The 22,173-nt window shown below is 46.7% G+C and overlaps 1 protein-coding gene across 3 annotated transcripts in view; it reads right to left on the reverse strand.

The window, feature by feature from the left end:
• LOC135378159 (uncharacterized) overlaps positions 1 to 21,286 on the reverse strand; it is a 44,044-nt gene extending 22,758 nt beyond the window's left edge. For 2 of the 3 annotated variants that reach the window (XM_064611071.1, XM_064611072.1), the window contains exons 1-8: positions 21,128 to 21,286; positions 19,964 to 20,040; positions 18,551 to 18,656; positions 16,382 to 16,515; positions 13,442 to 13,580; positions 9,786 to 9,934; positions 6,451 to 6,571; positions 893 to 1,080 (exon numbers count right to left, since the gene is read on the reverse strand). In XM_064611071.1, the coding sequence (XP_064467141.1) occupies positions 893 to 1,080; positions 6,451 to 6,571; positions 9,786 to 9,934; positions 13,442 to 13,580; positions 16,382 to 16,515; positions 18,551 to 18,656; positions 19,964 to 20,024 (898 nt within the window). In that variant the 5' untranslated portion in view covers positions 20,025 to 20,040; positions 21,128 to 21,286. Of the gene's footprint in view, positions 1 to 892; positions 1,081 to 6,450; positions 6,572 to 9,785; positions 9,935 to 13,441; positions 13,581 to 14,349; positions 14,429 to 16,381; positions 16,516 to 18,550; positions 18,657 to 19,963; positions 20,041 to 21,127 lie in introns of those variants that run through there. The other variant, XM_064611073.1, reaches the window with a different exon arrangement.
• Between the last annotated feature and the right edge of the window lie 887 nt (positions 21,287 to 22,173).

The following is a 22,173-nucleotide window of genomic DNA, read 5'->3' on the forward strand; positions in this document are numbered from 1 at the left end:
TATAAACTGACGTTTCGGGGGGGGGCGATCGCCCAACCACCCCTCCCCTTGGATCCGCCGCTGTCTGCACGGAACAGTGCGCAAAGCTGGCTCCAACTTACTTTGTTTTGTGCAAATCATTGAAGAGAGATAAATGACGCTTAATCAATACAACATACTAGTACGCTACGGGCCATTTTGTGCACTTTGCAAAATCACACTCGACGGCAAGATGATGATATCCGTTTCACAAACTATCGACTACATATGTGCAAGAAAGTCCTACCAGAAAAAGCCTTATGCTTCACACGATTCCAACATAAGAACATAAGCTTCTTGTACCAGGCAGGGACCTTCGCTACGTAACTTTTCACGGACACAGTCGGCAAGACGATACAACGAAAATCGTATGGCTGCCTCCTCAGGCGAAAAACGACACGAAGCAGCGCGTCTTTGTGCATGACGAGAAGCAGAAGTGACGCACGTACTACGGTGAGATGAGTCTTCCAGAATGCTTTCCAATAGGGACAGTCAAGCGCTAAGCTCAGTACTGCATTTTTTTCCTGGCCTTCAGAAACACACTGACATTCTATAAGAAAACAAGCTAGAATAGCTTGCTCTGAAGACGCAGTGCGACAACAGATATTATAAACAAAGTACATGGAACATCACCACCGCAATGAAAAATAATGAATAAATAATCCCCTCGAAAATACGGGCAATGCTGTCTTGATGACAAGTATAGCGCATTCCATCAAGCACATCAAAGTGTACATTTCTTTGATCCTGCCTGCAGTGGAACGGTCACCGTACGCTAGCGAAACGCTATCAATAAGATGCATGTTCTTCTCTTTTGCTTTGTAATTTAGTTGTTCCTCGAACTGCGTTGTGGAATTGTGAATTCAATGCTTACCCTCTTCTCCCATTACCACCCTCGCGATTACTTGTCTAGCTGTGTTGTTGCTGGTTGGACACGTGCCACTGTAACTACTGGTCAAGTAGCTAAAGAAAGCAGAAGCGTCTGCATAGAGAGGATCAGGTGGAGCACATCCATAGGTTTCAATAGACACATTGTGGCACGCCTGGTATTTCATGTAGTACCTGCATAAGGACAAGAACAGACATGTAGCAGTGCAGCAGATCAGAATTTAACTCCAACGTACCCCCGACGTACCCCGAAATCACAGGGGAAACACCTGGAAATCTCCCACGCAGAAAAACTCACTACAAGGCACTCTCAAGCCCAGACCACAAAGTGGAACGATTACAGCCTTCGGCTTTCTGAGAAAGCGTACGAACTTTTTTATTTTGTAAAAAATAAAGACATAATCAAGTCATATTCAAAAACGTATACAACGACACGACTATTACACTAATACATGGAATTAGTTTGTGCTCCAATATAGATGGCGGAAACCAAGTAGAACGAACGGAAACAACGAACTAAAAAAAACTTTCATAGCTATGGGGACGGGTACCATACCCTATAACACCACCACAGCGTGCGTCACTAATAATAATAATAATAATTGGGGGTTTTACGTCGCGAGACAACAACGATCATGAGCGACGCCACAGCGGTCGGTCTGTGGTTTGCTTTTGCCCACCTGAGGGTTCTTTAACGTGCGATGAAAGCTCATCACACGGCACCCCGTATTTAACGTCCCTCGCGGAAGACGGCGTGTCTAAGCAACTTGTACCCTGCCACCAAGTTGCTGGCGCCTTCGGCCGGGTTCGAACCCGCGATCTCGGGATCAGAAGGCGAACACGCTACCGACTGAGCCACCGAGGCCGCGTGCGTCACTGCATGCATTCTACACAGAATACTCAACGGCCAAGCAATCATGCCTCAACGCTTTTTTTTTGTTGCAGCATATGGAGGGACATTAATTGCATTAACTTGTCCAGTGTCACTTTTCACATGGAGTTCAAACACCAGGTTCGTAAGCAAGAAAGAGCTGTAGCAAAATGGAATGTGGTGACATTCGTATTCACGTTGGGGTGTACCTTTCACTTTTCACGCGGATTTGGACTACTAGTGGTGTTTTTTTTATTTCGTATTAGCGCCGCACAGACGTAGAGAGATGAAGAGAGGACAGCAGGAAGGAGTGGGAGACAGGGGGGTTAGTATGCGTCCTGGGCCTTCAGGGGGGACACTGTGTCGACATTCGTCTGGAAAGTCTTCGGAAATCCCAGGGAAAACATCTGACAGCACAGCCGGCGACAGGATTCGAACCCGTGTCACCTCCCAGTCTCTCCGTGGAAAACGAACATCCTAACCACTATGCCACGGGAGCTGGTACCATGGGTGTGTGCGCAACGGAAATATTTGCAGGCAGATATCCGTATCATCGCTTAAGGGCATATGTAATGCAAGCAGAGGCCGGCACATGTGACCACTGCTCACTCATGCTCGCCCATCTGCAGCTCAGCTCCTTATTTGCTCTCTCACTCCCCGCTCAGCTCTCCGTTTGCTCACTCATGCTCACCTCATTCGTCACATTGAGTATGAGTGAGCATGAATGAGCATGCTGATGAATAATTTTTGCCAAGCTATGATTGCAAGTCATGTGTGGTGTAGGACGTACAGCTTGCACCAAAAGTCCACGGAACACGCGAGCGGCGTTTCTTCTTCACCTTCTTCACCACAGCACTAGTTCAAGATGACCGGCGACAGGATTAGTCTGGAGCGGAGGCGATAGATCGTGTCCATGTCGCTTGCAGGGCATTCTCAGCGAACGAGTGCTCGAGAGGTGGGATGCTGCTTGTCTTCGGTGAACCGTATCGTTCAGCGCTTCCGTGATGAAGGGCAACTTGAACATGCACCAAGGTCTGGACGGCCGCGGGCAACGTCGTCGGACGAGGGCAGGGCAATTGCTGCAAACGTGGTCGACCCGTTTCTGACGGCTGTCGATCTAAAGAAGGAGCTGAGCCTGCAAGCGTCGAGTACAACCATCCGACGAAGATTAGCGTGCCCCGGGGGTCTCCGTTCCGGAGTCGCGGTTCAGAAGCCCGCGCTGAAGCCGGAACATCGACAGGCAAGACTGGACTTTGCCTTACGCTACGCGGAGTGTGACCCCGCGCAGTGTAGCCACGTGCTGTTTACTGATGAGGCAACGTTTAGTACGAAGTGGTCCCAGAGGAGGTGGGTTTGGCGTCCTCCTAACTGCAGGTCCTTGAGAGTCCGCGCCTGCTTCGAGACGGCCCTATTCTTTTTTTTTCCTTTTCAGATATCTACCCCAGTACGTTCACAACGTGGTCTCCAGTGGACGGCACTCCGTGAGCGTGTGGGGCGCCCTTTCGCACCAGGGCTTGGGGCCTCTTGTCCGCCTAGACGGCCGCTTCAACGGAGCAGCATACGTTAGAGTCATCGAAGATCATCTGCTCCCATACGTCCTTGACGGTCCTTTCCCTGACGGTTGCTTTATTCTGCAGCAAGACAAAAGCCCGGTTCACATGTCGTCCACTGTCCAGCGCAGACTAGACGATCTTGGTATCGTGCAGCCCGGATCTGAACGTGATTAAAAATATATGGGGCATGATGAAATTCCGAATGAGCAAAAAGCGGGTGCCAATTCGGTCCAAGGACGCCTTACGTGAGGCGATAAACATAGAATGGACGTCCCTCAAGGAAGACGTAGTACTACACCTCGTGGGCTGGCTCTATCAATCGCTGCCAGACCACATGTCCGCTGTGATCTCCGGGAACGGGGGCTTCACGCGATACTAAATAAAATATTAATGAAGTGTCATTTGGCTCTTTCTTCCCTCTCTTGTTTCTACGTCAATATCGTACGCTTTTATTTGCCAGCGCCCGTCGTCCCCAGACAAAATAAAATGAAGACAAGAACGAAAAAGAGAAAAGAAACCGCAGAAACCAACTGTTGTCGCTCTGTGTGATTCCTGTTATCTCCCAACTGCGAACTGCGATAGGAATTTGCCTGGTGAAATGCTTCACGGGCATGCCCTTGTGGGGTAATTGCTGCAAACGCCACGGTGGGTCGCTGCCTGTGTTATGTTCTGCGCCCCCTCAAAATGAATGGACCTGTCCGCTCCCGCCAACTTCCGGCCGCCGCTAGGGTGGCGCGCCGCGGGGAAAAACGCCGCTCGCGTGTTCCGTGACCTTTTGGCGCAAGCTATACACTTATGTATTGTGGCAGTTCAAGTTCGAAAAATAAAGTTTTCATGAGAATGACGAATGGGGTGGTAACCACAGCTGAGAGAGTATTTCAGGCCCTCGGTATTGGTTTCCTGCGCCTATAAGGCTGAAGTCTTATAGCATGCCACCGTGCTCCCTCAGGGCCAGTTCTCACTTGGCGACGCCCGACGCGGCGTCGTGAGCGGGTGGCGGAATATATATATATATATATATAGAGAGAGAGAGAGAGATAGACAGAGAGAGAGAGGCGCATTTCCGCCGCCCGGTCAGCGCGCACGATTTTCATGTTCCCACCACAGTGGTATTCCGTCGTCCAAAGTAGACGAAAAATCAGGAGGCGTGGCCTTTCTGCGTCACCTAACTGGTCGCAAGCTGTCGTTCTCGGCAGCTCTCGGCGACGTCGTGAAAGAAGGTCGGCATGGCAGTTTCCTTGGCTCGACGTCTCTTCTCTAACGACTCCGGAAATGCGCGTCTATTTCCGCCGGCCGCTCACGACGCCGCGTCGGGCGTCGCCAAGTGAGAACTGGCCCTCATTCCGGAGTAAAGCTTTCTGTTCGTTCCTACTACCGGGCGAGCGCTCGCAATGGCGCCCGTAACGGTAGAAGGGTCGCTAGAGGTCGCAAGAGGACCGCTTTCCGGAGCTGCCCAAGCTGAGGTGACGTCGGTTCGAATTCCGGCAACGGCTGTGCTGTTTGTTGTGTTGTTCCCGCTGACTTTCCAGACGAATGTCGGCACAGTTCTCCCTGAAGTCGGCCCTGCGACGTATACTAACCCCCTGTCCCCACTCATTCCTGCTGTCCTCCATCTATCCACGTCTGTACGCCGCTCATAGCCACAGTTGCTTCGCGTCGCTAACACGGAATTAAAAAAAAAAAAACAGCAGTGACCAACCAATCAAACCATCGAGGAAGGCAAGGGTCTGTGGAGGACTAACAACGAACGATTGCCTCGTAGCGCATGCGCAAGTCTCGTTTGTCCAGCTCGGTATATCACGAGAGTATGGTGAACATCGATGTGGACACCTCTCGCCGTTTTCTGTTCGTCGTTCCCCTTTTCCAAGAGCTGCCGCTCTCTGTGTGTCTCTCGATCAGGGGTCTCAAACACGCGCACTGACCCATTCACTGGTCCGATGGCCCGTGAGCACCAAAGAGAAGGAAACTACCCTCTCAAGGATATTAATGAATAATTAGGGAAAAAGAACAGATTTCCAGACATTGTTTTTACCCTTGCTCGGCGTAGCTGTAGTGCTGACCCCGCGTCTATGTCAGACGAACATGCGTACGTGAGCACTTCTTCCGGCCAATGAACCTCCACAAGTTACGGACATAGCAACTTGGTCTTCGCGTGCATTTTGGTAAAGTATCACTGCAACTACTGGGAGGATTAATGTAGGCTCATATCAGTTCTCATACTCAGTTAAAGAGCGACACAAGAAAAGAGAGAGAGAGAGAGGCGGAACAATCACAGAGGCCACTGTATCTTAATGTTTAAGAGTCATATCAAAGTAGAGTTATATCAATAATGTCAGCTAGCTGTTTCTCTCTGATGTTTGTATTTCTTTTTCCAAATTGAAACTGAGCAACGGCAACTGTGCAATGCGTAAATAGGAGATCACTTCAATACTCCTGAACACTGTCATAATCGTCTGCGAAGAACGTATTTTTATCGAATCGTTTTTCATATTTTCAGTGCCCAGTTTATGTTATGGTAGAGGGTATATTATGGTTATTGCGGTCATTTCTTTTCTGTGTGGCCCTCGACTCGATTTGAGTCGAGTGATCCTCCATAATGCGGTCAATGTGGCACGCTACTCAATTTGACTTTGAGACACCTGCTCTAGACGGTAACATTCCAGACAGAACATGTGTTTGTAGAAGGAGCAGACACGGGTCGGATATTTGCATTTGGCTTGTAATAATATTGAACACCTGCTAGGGCATGTAACAGTTTTGGTTTTACTACTTAAAGGTTTACTTGTGTTTTCTCTTATGAAACGCTAAGAGAAGGCGCTCGAAAGAAAATGACGCAAGATATGCCAGGATGTCTCAGCGTGAAAATACACAGTACATACAGTCTCATACAATCCCACAGCGTCGATAACGTACAACACAATCTCCACAACTCTTCTGGCAGCAACCACAAGTAGAAATGCGAGTAATAAGGGGCCACACAAAATTTATTCGCAGGCATTCTTACCAGTACCTGGCTAGATTTTTTGAGAGTGTATCTATCTTGTGAATCGAAGATTCCGTGGTACATCTCAACGAACACGTTCATATCGGACGCAAGAAAATAGCGTACTAAATACTTACGGACATACATTTGCGCCATTCGAATCCAAGACGTCGACGATGTTGGAAAAGTGGTAACCGCACAAGAAGATGTCGTTGATGAACCGCTTTTGATTGCAAGCAGTCGTCTTGACCTGGTGGGCTGCAGCAAGCGGTCAAGAAACTAGTGTTAGTTAACCATAAGCAGGGTTCTGGGTTTTCGGAGTTGATTTTTTGGCATATTCGAATGTAGCTTCTCGAAGCTTATTTTCGGAGAATTAGGAGCTTTTCGTCGTTGAATGGTTTCAACTGAGTTGGTAATCGAAATTCGTGGAAAGAGTGACGGATATGAAGTGATATACTCAGAAAAAGTTGCCTCGCAAATACGCTTACTGTTACGCAATAGAATTTGCAGACAGCGGCATCTGTATCACCATCACATGCCGACGTGCACAATCACAGCATCTCGAAATTCCGATATTACTTGACACAGTCGCGAAGCAGCTTTCGTCCCACCTTACCGTCTGCGTTGCAAAGAGTAGCTGCACTTCCAGGAAGACCGTTTATAGGCCATCTACGCTCCATTGTTGAGGAGGAGTATATGTAAGCATGAGGTGTAAGCATGATGCACAGAAAAATGGGAAGGACACCACGGGGCGCTGGACGTTTTCCAGGCTGACCTGGGAAGTGCCCAAAACTTATCTCAAAATGCCCCGATATCGAGTACAGTGACCACATAGGGTACGCCGTTCAGTGATTCCAATGTAGGGGTGCCTCTTGGCATCATTTGAACAGTTTTTTTAACTGTTGGGTTTTTAAAACTGCGATTTTTTCAAGCCACCGTCGACGGTGGCGCCGAACAGTGCTGAGAGACAAGATGGCGTATATGCAGGCCAGCTGGTGGATGAACTCCATAATGTAAAAGCCTGAGTCTGGGCACACAGAGGGACGACACGCGGACACACGACTCAACGACTTTTGAGTCGTGTGTTCGAGTCGTCCCTCTGTGTGCCCAGGCTTAGGCTTTTACATTATCGAGTGCTGAGAGACGTCGGCAGTCAAACGAGAAGTGACGTTTTATCCGTGCACGCTTGCCCCAAGTACCCCAAGGTAACCATGCCGAAGGCGGCTCTCTGCTGGCCTGCTCCCTCTTCATAACCGCCTGCGCCGTCAAGGAAACGAAAAAGTGTGCACTTCTTTTCCCCACGATAAAACGTCACTCCAAAAACGGGCGGGGAGGTAAAGAGTTGAGAGCGACAGAGGAGCTCGCCCAGACCTCCGGAGTGCAATAGCTTCGTAACGCGGGATCACAGAAACATGGCGTTTTCATGTACATGTTTAGTAGACATAAATCAGTACTGAGAACGTCATTTCTTCAAAACTTTGGAAATGTTTTCACAACCCCTTTAAGTGGAAGTGATTCGAGGCAATCTTGACACAAAAGACAACTGTGAACTGGCAACAAAGCTCTTTGCATCCTTTTGCTCCACAGCAATCTCGTGTTGTAAACTAACAAGCTGCAAGTTAATCTTTCTGATCAGTCCAGTTGTAACTCATGTCAGGCAGCATAACATTGAGACCTGTCTCATTCCTGCTGTCCATCTCTTGTTTCATACGACTTGGGTGGTTCCTCGCAATATGATGCGGATCTAGCCGCTGGTTTTTAAGTACTACACGTCTACATATTATTATTAGCGCTTTTCGTGACAGGTAATTGGAGTTGATTTACACATAGGGGTGTCAGCCTCCGTTGTTTCACAGATCTGGGGCACCTGGTGAAGCAAGCCGGCGGTTTAAATTTCCCAAGCCTCTCGTCGACCAGCTGGCGGTTCTTTGGAGGACCGATCTAATATTCTGCAGAAACGTCACTGAGCCACGATTCTGTAATTTGCCACCAAAAGTTTAATGAAAGAAACCACCTAAAAAGTAGTCTTCTTTCGTCATTAGCCAGCATTACCAAATATACGTACAAAAAAGGCCTGGAGTCTCGTCAAAGTCCTTCTGTAACATGGCTATTGTGAAGGGGCGCATTATTTCATTCCCCGCGTCACCACCCGCAATGGGGTAGAGTATCGCCCCTGGCGATGAAACTTCCCATTCATCACCTCCTGTTGTTGTAGTTGTTGTTGCTGGCGTATGTTTTTCGGCTTTTTCGGATAAATTTGAAAACCCAGAACACTGGTTATAAGTCTAGGCTTTCTGTTCACTGAAAGACATCGGAACTTGCGTTCTAGCTCCGATAGAGACGCGAATAATGGCTATTCATTCTGCTTAACATGATGACTGTGTCGTAACAAAAATGGCTGAAATGTTTTCAAGCTCATATCTTTTAGTATATTCGAGCCTCTTTATCTCTTTCTCTCTCTGGTGTAGGTTTCGTATTCGTCTTCTGCTAACTTCGCGACCTACAAACACATAAGCCTAAGAAATTTGCAAAGTGCCGAAGTCCAAAACACATAGTACGAATAAAAGGAACATTTCGAAACTCCAAAGACGCTTCATTTGTTTCTCTCTGTGAATTTCTCGACGCCTCGACGCCGGAGTAGGTTAATTTTTTTGCTGATTAAAAGTGCCATGTTTCCGCCCCATAAAGGTAAATAGATAAGAGTCTGTACCGGTAATGAACATCAGCTTCGCGCATTTCCTCGGGCACCGATACATATTTTTGATGGCTTCCTGCTAGCAACATTTCCATTATTTAGATCAAAACATCATTTGTTTTTCGTTGAATTGATTTTTCGCGTCGAGATAAAGCTTCACCGCATAACGCGCTGAAAGCTAAGCAGCATTCAGAATGACATCTCCTGATTTGCTAAGGACGAGGGGCGTACGCCATTTCTGTAACACTATGTATGTGTCTATGTAAGGGGCCACTTTATGCAACCAACTCAGGCAGAACTGGACCCGATGCAACACTATCGAACTGTTTTCAGTTGTATATCGTCGCCTGGCTGAAAATAACCGTGTACATTTATAAAGTTAAAAGAAAAGTAATCGGTCTGGATCGTCTTTTGTGTGTTATTTTTTTAGAACACGAAGCTAGGGGTAAACTTGGTTCGTGCGCATCGAATTAGCGGACCATCTACGTATATTTGGTATACGATTTGGTATACGGGTATACGATTCTCGTGTGATCTGTTGCCTTCCGTACGCAGCTTTACTGCTGATCCTGGTAGCCAAAAGCTGCATTTTTCCTAGTATTTCTTGCACCGAACTATAGTAACCGAACGTGCATGTTTGTTACAGTGCGTCTGATAAAACTCCCTGGCACGAATGATGCTAGCTCGATGATGTTATGGCGCATGAGCGACTACCTATATACTAACTAAAGCGGCTCACTCAAAAACACGGTGATGAAAAGCATTTCGCCTAGATACCTGTGTTTCGTAGAGCTCTGCATAACGCCAAGTACCTTCCAACGATCTTGTTCGACACATAATTCAAGTGGAGCAATTCAAGCGACTTGGGCGAACATTTCGCGGACTGTGAGCCCTCTGATGTGCACTTCAGGTAATCATCCACGTGCCTGCATATAACACAAACTTCTATGAGTGAAATAAAGGTGTACATATATGTATGCACAAAAACGTATGCGCAAACAATGTACACAAACGTAATTCTGTGCACAAAAGTATGCACACACAAGCGGCCTCTGCCGAATTCACTGAATGACCCATGAGTTACCCGTAGAGTTGCGTAATATATTGAGCGAAGACTGAAAACGACAAGAACATCAAAAGCCTCTATAATGTGCGTTGGTGTGATAGTTGATATTCTGAACTATGTTTGATAAATTGAAAATTTTTAAAATCTGTGCAATGGCGCGGCAGTATATATAGTGCAGCATAGTGCAGTGTATATTCTATTATGTTTCAGTTAACTTTGTATTGTGGTATGTCTGCGGTATATTGCGGGATGTCTGCCTTCTACTAAGACAGGGACATGGCCTTTTTGGTGGCATTACATCTTGCGCATCTTGCATTCCATTGCAGACGACAGGACCAATGGTGTTGCCTCCTATGTGCGTCATGTCTTCTCGCGCTCTTCTGACCGCGCGGAATACCCTGCAGCTCAGTCACAAGATATACTGTAGCAGACGACGGGAACAATGGTGTCGTATGCTATTACTCACGCTCTAACTCCCGATATCTCGGCGCAGTGGGAATGCTCAGCATAAGACACGGCAGAACTTCAGTCCCATCAGCATTTTTTTTTTTTGCTTTTCCTTCCACTAGAATATTCCGCGGGGATGTCCCTCGTTTGAGTACACGTTTACAGTGCGTAAAACACCATGGATGAATTGAGATGCACCTGGATTATTTCAGATGGCACGCGAATTAATTCAGATGGCACTTGGATTAAAATGGACGGGAACACCTGTACTAATAGCATCTACTAAGGACACGGATACGGGGTTGTTGATAACATTGTATCTTGTACGAATCAGGAGACACCGAATCCAAGACTCTCCTCGTTTCGGTGACTTCTCTTACGTACAAGATCAGCTCACGTGACCATTCTTAGGGTACATTTATGCTGCAGCATCGCTGCTCGCTGCAGCTTCAAGCACATCGCTGCTCGCATAACCGCTAGGGTGCGTTTACCCTGCAGATTGCTCAAGATGCTGCTCGCTTTCGCTATATCAGTCGCCTAGCAGCGTTCACTGTGGAAGGATGGAAACGAGGAAAAGTGGGAAGGAGGAAACCGACTTCATCACAACCAATCGCAGGTCGGATTTCAAGACGCCAGTCATCAATGATACCAGGAAGACAAACATGTTTACATTGCTAGGTGCAGCGAGCAGAGCGGCAAGCAGCGGCGAGGATAAGCGAGCAGCCAGGCTGCAGGGTAAATGCACCAACAGAAAGCTCTGTGTTTGACCTGTCATCGCTAGAAGTCAGGTAGTCCCCGGGCATGTTCAAACATGTTTGGCAGCATTGTTGTGGCGATGATCATGGCGTGCATCTTTGGCAAGCAGCGATGCTGCAGCATGAACGCGCCCACAGAGATACATGTGTTTGTTTCGTCATCGCCAAACAGCGATGTGCCATGTGCCAGCAGCGATGCTGCAGCATAAATGTACCCTTAGATATTCAAAGGTATAGTCCCAAGCAGCACAATGTACTGGAAGTCGAGTGCATTAGGGGTGGACGGTATGTGTCTTATCAATGTTCTCTAGTTTCATGAATCTGTTCAAGGCCTTTCATCCACCCGTCCACCCCTATTGCACTCGACTTTAAGTGCATTTTGCTGCTTGGGGTTCATCTTACCACACGATTACCGATTACACACCAGGGTTCCCTATGGGGCGGTAGCCTTCTGGAGCTATTTATGATCTCAAGAGGTGACAAAAAGACAAACATACACAGCTATGTGTCAGCCGCACATTCATATGCGCATTGTTTTTTTTTGTTTTTGTTTTTTTTGCAATGCATTTTTTTTTCTTTCGCGCTTTGGGTGTGACAAGATAATAAATGAATGAATATATTGTCACGCAAGGCAGAGACGACGACGATAGCGAACCAACCTTTTATTCGGCCTAACTTGTGGCCTCAAGAAAACACTAGTGACGGAGACAGCTAAGAAACGTGTGGCCCCTGGCAAAGGTCTGAATTGCAATTCCCCGCAAGAGGCACACAATCCCACTGGCCTCAACTCCCCGGCCAGGGTAAAGGGCAAGAAAAGGAAGGTAATCACGCCCACCGTTCTAGCACGCATGTAGGGCACAAACAGATTACAAGAGGGTTAAAGAGAGTACAGCTCGAAGCACAGTTAACTTGAACGCGCCTCCGACCTGCGGAGTGGGAAGAGAGCCACCCTAGCGGCACTTAGGCGAAATGAAGGGAGTGTCCTGGGGTGTCCGCCTTGCCATGAGTTGCTGACTAGGCATCGCATTACCGTCAGCTGTTATCATCGCGACGTTTGTTTGGTTTTGCGGCGATTATGTGGAGGTGTATGCTGGCCAATATCGCAAGGATGCAATGGTAATGTAATGCCGAGTCAACAGCTCATGGCATGGCGGACACCCCCGCAGCACAAGTAGGCAGTCGAAACACTCTTTCCCTTCATTTCGCCTAAGTGCCACTAGGGTGGCTCTCTTCCCGCTTCGCAGGTCGGAGGCGCGTTCAAGTAAACTGTGCTTCGAGCTGTACTATCTTTAACCCTCTTGTAATCTGTTTGTGCCTTACATGCGTGCTAGAACGGTGGGCGTGATTACCTTCCTTTTCTTGCCCTTTACCCTGGCGGGGAGTTGAGGCCAGTGGGATTGTGTGCCTCTTGTGGGGAATTGCAATTGAGACCTTTGCCAGGGGTCACACGTTTCTTAGCTGTCTCCGTCACTAGTGTAATCTTGAGGCCACAAGAAGGGCCGAATAAAAGGTTGGTTCGCTATCGTCGTCGTCACTGCTTTGCGTGACAATATATTCATTCATTTATTATCTTGTCACACCCAAAGCGTGAAAGAAAAAAAAATACATTGCAAAAAAAAAAAAAAAAACAATGCGCATATGAATGTGCGGCTGGCACATAGCTGTGTATGTTTGTCTTTTTGTCACCTCTTGAGATCATAAATAGCTCCAGAAGGCTACCGCCCCATAGGGAACCCTGGTGTGTAATCGATAATCGTGTGGTAAGATACTTTGGTAAGAACTATACCTTTGAATATCTAAGAATGGTCACGTGAGCTGATCTTGTACGTAAGAGAAGTCACCGAAACGAGGAGAGTCTTGGTTTCGGTGTCTCCTGATTCGTACAAGATACAATGTTATCAACAACCCCGTGTACGTGTCCTTAGTAGATGCTATTACTACAGTGATACAGCCGCAAATAAAACGCAAGGTTAAGACAAACATGGGTAAGATAAAGATAGCATTCGTGGCAATATGTAGGAACGCGTGTTACCGAGGGTGAGGTCTCAAATGTCGATGCGACTTTAGCTCGTTACTTTTTGGGCTAGTCTTCTACTCCAGTATATGTCTCACGATATTGAGCAGAATATCACAATATAGTATAAGATTACTGTTTGAATACTCACGGGCAGACAGACGTTACGTCTCTTAACGATGAAGAATTTTCCGATGTGAAGACATAGCCGAAAAATGTAGTTCCACATTTCAAGACCATCTGAGCTGCATGTGAGACGTTGCAGTGTACTGAATTGACGGCGAACTGGTCTGTAAACATTAAAGTGCCCATAGTAAGGAGTAGCGTTTCCAGCAAAAACTAAAAAGGAAACAATGTTTTTTTTTATATATATGTACTTCTCAATTCCGAAGAAACAGTAGCCTGTAGGTGCTATAAGTTTTAACAGGCGTTTACAGTCACCTAGAGCGCTAGAGCTATCAGCATGAGTATAGGATCAAGTGAAAGCTTTCAACGCCGTTAAACCACGCTGGGCGTCCAATTTTTCATCACTGCTCATTTGTGACCGTGTACTGTGAAAATCAGAAGGTCACCACATAATATCGCCCTGAGCGAACCGCCATTCGGAGTGATATCGTTCTGCCTCCTGACTCGCTGGAAAAAGGTGGTGGTGTACGCCTTTTTTTTGGACGCATTATGCAAAATGTCCAAAATAGGCGGATTCATACAATTTTTAGCAAATTGAGACAACGATGACATTCGTAATGATGGTTGGCTTGAAGCTTGTTAGGCGGTGAATTTCTGCCTCAACAGAGTAGACGCTGAAGGCATAGCAGTGTTCGAGGTGCCCATTTTAGCGTTTGGATGAGGTGTGAGCCAGTAGGTGATGATACAAGCTCGTGAAGCGGTGTGCGCTTGTCTGTGAAGATTATATTCGAAGTATGCGCAGTGATAGCTTGGCAGTAAGCTTTGGAAGCTTAAACAATATACTGCGTTTCTGAACAGTGACCATAATGAGCACACAAACACTTTGTTTACTGCTGTGGCACGATGCAGTGCAGCTTAAAAAGAATCACCTACCTGTGACCTATAAGCTGGAACCGCGTGGGGCATACAGCCGGCAGCGTGTAAAACGCAGCAGGCAAAACACGCCCGCCAAACGACATGGATGCAGGACGTGAAGGGCGTGAAACGGGGAACTCGCCGAGTGAGAGAGAGAGAGGGGGGGAAGAATCACGCAGTGTTGCCAGCGTTGTGCATTCTCTAATGCAAAACATCAGAAAACACACACAGCAAAACAAAAGAAAGAGAGAGAGAGAAAAAACAAAAAAGACAAGAAAGAGATTGCGGTGCCAGATGAAGCGATTAGGAAGCAGGGCTGGGCAGTAATACTCATATTTTGTATTATAATACTAATACATAATACTTTCATTTTAAGGTATTATAATTACATAATTCAAATACTTCCGTGTATTACACCAGTAATACTCACTCAATTCCAAGATGCGGATTATGAAGAAAGAATAGGCAGAAATATCCACAATTTGCGGTCCAGTTCAGGCGTTCATTATCTTCTTTAATCATGGCCAACTGGAGGCGGTTACATTTTAACGGGGCATTTTCTCTAAGAGATAGACCTCCAGTGCGCGTTTGTTTGCGTTATGCTTTCTTGGTACTTCGGGTGAGCAGAATAGTGTATCCTCTGGTAATATTACAATAGGCTTATAGCAAAAATAGACAAAACGCAAGGCCTGCAAGTGTGCTCTAGGAAGCGATGTATAGGAATGATGCTCGTGCAGTCAGTCATAGCTGGTGAACAATAATACATCAACGACGGGCAACGGCGATCATTTACGATGTCATGCTTGTATTATTCCCCAACTATAAGTGAACAGATGATGACTTATTGTTCCTCACCTTCAGATGAAGTTTCAAATTTGATTAGGGTGTCTGTGTCTCGACACGCTGATGAATTTCGAGCAGAATCGACACTTCTCGCAGTCTGGCGCAGTCATTATTCGGCTCATGCAGACGACAAAAGCTTTGCGCATAAATGGAATGAATGGAATGACTAATCCTTAGGGACGCTGACCTAGGATGAATGCATGAGGGCCTCCAGTAAGCTATGGCCCTGAGGTCGTTCTCTCTTGGGGGGAATTTGGGATAAGCGCATAGTTGGACATTGTATGCGATCAAACGTTTCTGGAGCACAGGAAAATTAGCGATAAAGTTCACTGGTGGCACTGGGTAGGCAAGACTTCTGAACAAGTATTACACCTTTTAGAGTATCATAATACATGTAATACTTCAATTTGGATACAAATACTCAAAACTATTGCAGGAACAGTATTATAATATAAAATATTACTATTACTGCCCACCCCTGTTAGGAAGCAATAATAAGGTTAAACGTTGAACTGGTTCAGCCAGGTGGAGAGACTCCGCCGCTATCACAGGACGCTGAGCATCCGAGTGCCGTTGCAATTTCTTCCCACATGGCCGTCTGAAATACGAGTTTTCTGTATTCTTTACTTGTAATATCCCAATAGCGAGGGACTTCCCTCTGCCTTAGTTTTAGTGCATTGTACGCTATCGCCTTGGCGTACGTACGGATAGCGTTGGTGGTTCGGCGCACTGCGCGAAGCTCTCTTTCTGTTATGGGCGATCGCAGAACCATCAACGCTATCCCTTACGTACGCAAAGGCGATAGCGTACGATGTACTAAGACTTTCTATTATCCTGAAGTATTCAGGATAATAGAGAGTTTTAGTACACGTATTGTCGTACAAGTAAGTATTACAAGCGCTTTTGAGAGGCCTGCCATGGAAACCATACAACACGTGGATGCAGCGTCAAAATCAACACACACACCGCTTTCCATGTGGTGCGGAACAGGAGCCTGATATGCATACCAGGCTGCCGTACGCATGGAATATCAAGAGGTTCTGATGAGCTCAAACACGCTCTAGTAACCGGTTTTCCGCGCGAAAGTTTGCACCGGGTGTACTACGGCGCGCTTTTCACGCTGAAATACGCCCCATGCAGTTCCAGCTATACTGCATTTCAAGTGCATCGCAGAAAGCTCGCCTGAACAACCTGGTGCATTACATACCTGACTGTTTGGGGCACAAGGAAAAGAAGTTCTTGCGAAGGTCCTCAACCACGGAATCTCGTTGAAAGAAGGAGTAGCTGCAACGCGATTGCCTAGCACTCTCGCTGACACACTGGGCAAATTCGGCGAAATCCCTGCGGCATATCGTTTTAGTTCGCAAAATCTTTCTCACGACAGCATCACCTGATATTGTGCCTCCTATAGTTGGATGTCGAAGCTCTTGATAGGCTCAGCGGTAACGACGTTATTAAGGCCAAGTTCACACTTGTGGTTCTCTAGCGCGTTTCTCGCGTAACAGCATAGCTTAAATGTTTGGTTACATTGAAATGGGGCTGATTCGGTTCCAATGTCCTTTCTGGAAGCGTTTGCAGGTGGTTTCGATGACGTTTCGCAAACGCAGCATGTCTCTTCTGATAGTAGTCAAACTACAACAAAAGCATTTAGCCTCGGCCAAATGACGTTAAGTAACTTGAACGATCCCCCACCACGTTGCTGGCGCCCTAGACCGGGTATCCGTAACCGCCTTGAGAGTCCTTTCTAGCCTACCCTCAAACCGCGTTTCCGTACCCTCGGCAACAGGTGTTTTTCTTTCTTTCTTTTTTTTTTTGGGGGGGGGGGGGGCGGGGGTTTGCACGAACCGTAGTTGATGCCATGTGCGTCAGTTTTCGACTACGTGGAGTGCGGAATGGAGTAGGCGTACTGTCCGCAACGCATAACGTCCTCCGCGAAAAAGCAGCGGATGGCAGCCTAGCCCGCCCGTAGCCCGATAGATGGCGCTAGGAAAGGGCAAAATGGCAGATACCGTGGTTTTAGGGAAGTTTCGTCTATACCGACCGTTTTCGCTACCAACTGGTTCACTGAGATTACACAGCTGTGCGAAAGCGGTCACCAGCACTCGTGAATGTACAAAGTACAACGTAAAATATGTACTGTGAAATATAGCGCTGTTCCGCTTCCTATGTCCCCCACATTATTATATCTTTGAACAGCAACGCAACCGCAGCACAAACGCGCACTTTTCAACAACGTGCCAGAGCAAGACAACGGAAATAATTTTACACTGATGGCGATGATTGTCTTATGTCTTATCACCATAGGTTAGCCAGAAGTTAGCGAGTCGCATAAACCTGGTTTCGGTTTGGTAGGTTAGCTATCTTTGTGTTTTAATTACATCTGCTATTTTTACTTGCCTTGACTGCAGTGTGTCAGTGAGCATACTGATATCAACGACATTACAACATTAGTAAGTTTTAGTGCGTCGTGCGCTATTGCCTTTGCGTACGTAAGGGACAGCGTGGTGGTTCTGTGCTCTGTGTGAAGCTCTCTTTATGATTAGCGCCTGCGCAGAACCACCAACGCTATTCCTTACGTACGCAAAGGTGATAGCGTACGATGTACTAAAACTCTCTACTGAAGTTCATTCGTCTAAGCGTGACTAACATAGTTCATGGACGTGTTTACACGCCACTCCGCTTATACCGGGCGTTTCACGAAGTTCCCCCGGCTAAATAATTCGTGAATAGTAGGTGCTACCGAAAAGCTTTCGTTTTAGCCAAGAGCGCACTGGTACGCTATTCCACGCAATAAATACGTAGATCGAAACTAATTAATTACTCTATCTCAGGGAGCTTTTCGATAGCGCCACCTTTCACGAATTATTCAGCCGGGAGACCTCCGTGAAGCACCCGGCATACGTCACGGAAATGATGGAAAGTAATTGTTCTGCGGCTGGAACATGCAAATGGACAAACACAAACACCGTTGTCTGGCTTTTTCGACAACTACCATATTTCAACTGTTCATGTCCCCAGGCACCTTGAAGCTTATGTTGTGTTTGTCCCTTTGTATGTTCCAACAATTACTTTCCATCATGTTCACCATATGCCGTTCCTCGTACTTGTGTCCTACGAATGTTTGTGTGAAAGGAGAACTGTAGGAGAGAATGTGAGAGTGAATGCGTACGTGTCCTGTCAGTCAAACTGATGTCCCCCCGCAAGTCGTCGGAAAGCGGTCGAATTGGTAAAGGCGCTCGATTGGTAATCGAGAGATGCGTGGTTCAAATCCCGCCACTGTCTGGCTTTCTCGACGACTGCCATATTTCATCCGGTATACGGTTCAGCGCCGCGAGCTCGAGCTTAACTCGGAAAAGAATGGTAAAGAAAGGCTTACTGGCAATTATTGAGGAGAGATCCTTCAGAGGACTGGATCTTCTGCTGAAGGGCTTGCACGCACAACAGTTTCATTCGTGTGTAATTTCGACCCATGCAAGGATGACCTACGTGCAAAATGTTTAGTACGCCTTGCAAGAAGACGCTTTTCACCACACGGGAAAGTAGATATCCTTCCCCTTCAGTCAGCCTTCACCGCCGGACCCTCTCCTGCTCACCCCTATCATTCTGTCTGTACCTTGCTCTCACGCAAGTGTTGCGCAATACAATGGGATTACGCTTTCGCATGGGTACATGTGCGAAGAGGCAGTACCGTGCAGCAGGATAGAGCAGGGGGTCCATGGTCTATCTTATTCCTACTGAGGAAGCTGTGTGCCCAGAACGCCAAAAGATCTATTTTCGTTTCCTTACTAGATTTACCTCAATTCACCAGGAGTTTACCAGGTTTCATTATTTATTTATTGGTGTTTAAGTACCCTGCGGTCGTTCTTGGGCACAAAATGAACAGCATTATACAATATTTATGTTTATTATTAGTATCATATATTTATTAACATGTAGCGGCAAAGTCGCAGAGACGACGAGTAAGTCTGGGGCCTCCTCGAGGCACGCATTTTGAATTCGTTTTCGTGGCTAGCTGCCGACAGAAAATAAATCACTTCGACACTGACTCATGAGGTAGTCGTTTCGTGCTCCTCATTTTTGGTGACCCTGGTACCCTGGTTTGGTTCCTGGCACCCTGGTTTGGTGACCCTGATTGGTAGTTTGCAGAATAACTCCATTGCAACAACCCGCTGACTCTAGTGAAAGCAGCACAGATTTGCTGTTTTTTTTTTCAACAGTATACTGATTAAATGCATAGGATAGGCTACTAGACTTCTTTGTGCTCCCTGGTTGGCTGAATGTACGCACCAGTGAGCAAAGCACTAAACTGTGTCCGCTCTGTCCGCTCTCATGCACTTTGAAAAACTCGGTGCAAGTACTGGCATTGCACTACCTAGGTTGGGCTATACTAATAGCTCTACAGACTCCTGAGCGAGGAAAATATCTGAACTTGCCGTGCGAAAGCCGAGTGATACTTCTAGTGCCTTTAGTAGATAGCTGCAAAGGCCCCTTTGTACATAGCGCCGTAGCGTCTCGCAATAATTTAGCGCAACAAAACAAAGATATATCGCGTACTATGTGCCCGAAGTCTCTTTGGGAAGTATAGGGAAAGATATTTCAGGGAAGTCAACTTCGGGGTGCTGAATATTCGGCTTCTCGTCTGCCTATACTATAACTTAACTCACTGGGATTAATTACCAAACACATTATTTTTTCTTTGCCTCAGCATCATTGGCAAAAGTATTGGCATAGTGGTTTCCTCTTCGTTTCTTTAGCCTATTATGTTTCCAACGTCCCTTCTCCAACTTACTGGATGAGGCTGGGTAGACAAGAGCCATGGCAAAATATAGCGACCAAAAGACGCCACGCATCCCGTGGAACTTGATTCTGCGAGTAAATAATATGTACATTATTTCAAGTGCACAAATACAAGAATGTGTGCTGCCTACCGCATTTATAAATTTTCGGTATAAGTGACAGAAATACGGATTGACTACGTCGTTTCCTGCAGCGTCCTCTTGACAGACACCACATGGTAAGAATGGTGTACCAAAAAATGATGTTTCTTTGAGACCCGGACGTCAGCTTCAGTTTGTTAGGATGCCTTATACTTGGCGATCTCAGCATGAAATGTTAGATAAGCTCCACGTTTCAGCGCTCGTACAATACCACAAAGCTATGGGCCAGACCAAAAGTTTTCGCTCGGGTGCTTGCTCTTTTACCTCTGACAAGCTATTGGCGACATCGATGGCATTCGCATATACGGAATGTAGAACTGATACACCTATTATCCGATTCCTATGCTAACTTCTTTGCTTCCATAGATGGGTAGAAATCCAGCGAACCGGTAGAGATGTAGGAAGGGAGTTGCCTCAGGACAGAAGCCGCCGATATTTCGAACAGAGACTGTTCTTCTTCTGGGCACCGTCCTCATCATTGGCATGGTATTTAAAGGGTTAGGTGTGACGTGTTTAAAGGTTCATGCGAATTGTGGGTCAACAGCCCGGAGGGAAGAAAGGTTCCGTACGGGCTTCTACGGCCGGAGTGAATGGCTGCTTTGTTAGAGTGTGGAGGGGATTACACGTCGATAACAATGTCGCCCGCGCGAAGACATTTCGAATCCTCTGCACATTGTTCCTCCTTCGCATACATTAAGATCACGACCGAACTCAACTAGATTTCAGATGACGGATATACTACCAGACGTAGTAGGAGGCAGTTGCGTACAAATCACGGTTTTCGCTGAAGCTTGCTAACATAGGTGACATTACTAAACATGGTTTAGAATGTAAGCGGCAAGGAGTAACTGCTAAGTGGTGACTTGCATGTGCAAGAAGGAAAATGAGTACTTTTAAATGTGTATCTGACGTATGTCATATTAGGAGACATTAAATTAGGAGACATTAGTGAGCCTATATGAATGGCAGCGGTCAGCACACAGGCAGTTAGGCGATTTGCAGTTTCAGACACTTACTTGAATGTCCTAGATTAAAGGGTAGCTGTGAGAATTTCAAGCCCACACACGAGTCGTCGTTATGGTTCTTCAACTGTGTTCCAGGCTGTCTGTTATTGAAGTGAGGTGCGATGACAACGCCAATACGTCTTAACGATGATGTCTCCTTGCGTGCCGACCATAGACCTAGGAAAAGAAAAAGAAGGCTCTGCCTAACCTTCGCGATTCCTAGGTTCACCGTCCTTTTCTCCTCATGGAACGAATACAATTATAACTGCAATAGAAATAACAAGTGCGAGCGATACAAGAGCAAGCAAGGATATGGTATCCTCATACACGGTTTTTCTACTCTTAAACCCACGTACATGCTTAATGCGTTCCTGCACATGTAGACATACATATAACGGGGAAAAAATGACCCTAGCTTTCTGAACCTTTCCCTCCATTTACGAAACCAGAGGCTCGAGTTATTAAAGCTTGTTATCTTGCGGCCCACGTTGGACTCTGTACTGAAGAAAGGTCACGTCACGACGTGTGACGTAGTTGTCACAATGTTCATACGCTCACAAAACAAGCCAGGCACCGAAATGAGGCGTGGCTTTACAAGCAAGCTAGAACATCATCATCCTGAATGCTCGAGGATGTTATGCAGTGAAGTTCTCTTTTTAGAGTGTACTCAGTTTACAAGACTCACACACTCGGCCGTGCCTTCCCAAACCGCAAATAGTGACAGAAGCAAACTGCATCACATACAGGCATACCCTGCTCCGCTGCGAATCCATCGTCAAAACGTTCTCGACAGGCTGCCGAGCGTTTCTTTTTGTTTTTTTTTTCAATGCGTTAGCATTAGGAGTGTCAAAGTGAAAAAGCTGTATAGGGACTGTGCGACAAACTGGTGGCGCCGCGATGCGGCCTCCGGAGAAAGTACCTTGCGTGATAGCCGCCGGGTAGCCAGCTTTGTTTACATGTGAAGTGCGGGCATCTTATTTTGCCACAGCATCGCTAACTGTGCCAGCACCTAAAAGAACTCTTCATTAGGGACCAGATGCTTAATTTCTCGTGATTTC

The sequence above is a fragment of the Ornithodoros turicata genome, chromosome 1 (assembly GCF_037126465.1).
Source record: "Ornithodoros turicata isolate Travis chromosome 1, ASM3712646v1, whole genome shotgun sequence".
NCBI lineage: Eukaryota > Metazoa > Arthropoda > Arachnida > Ixodida > Argasidae > Ornithodoros > Ornithodoros turicata.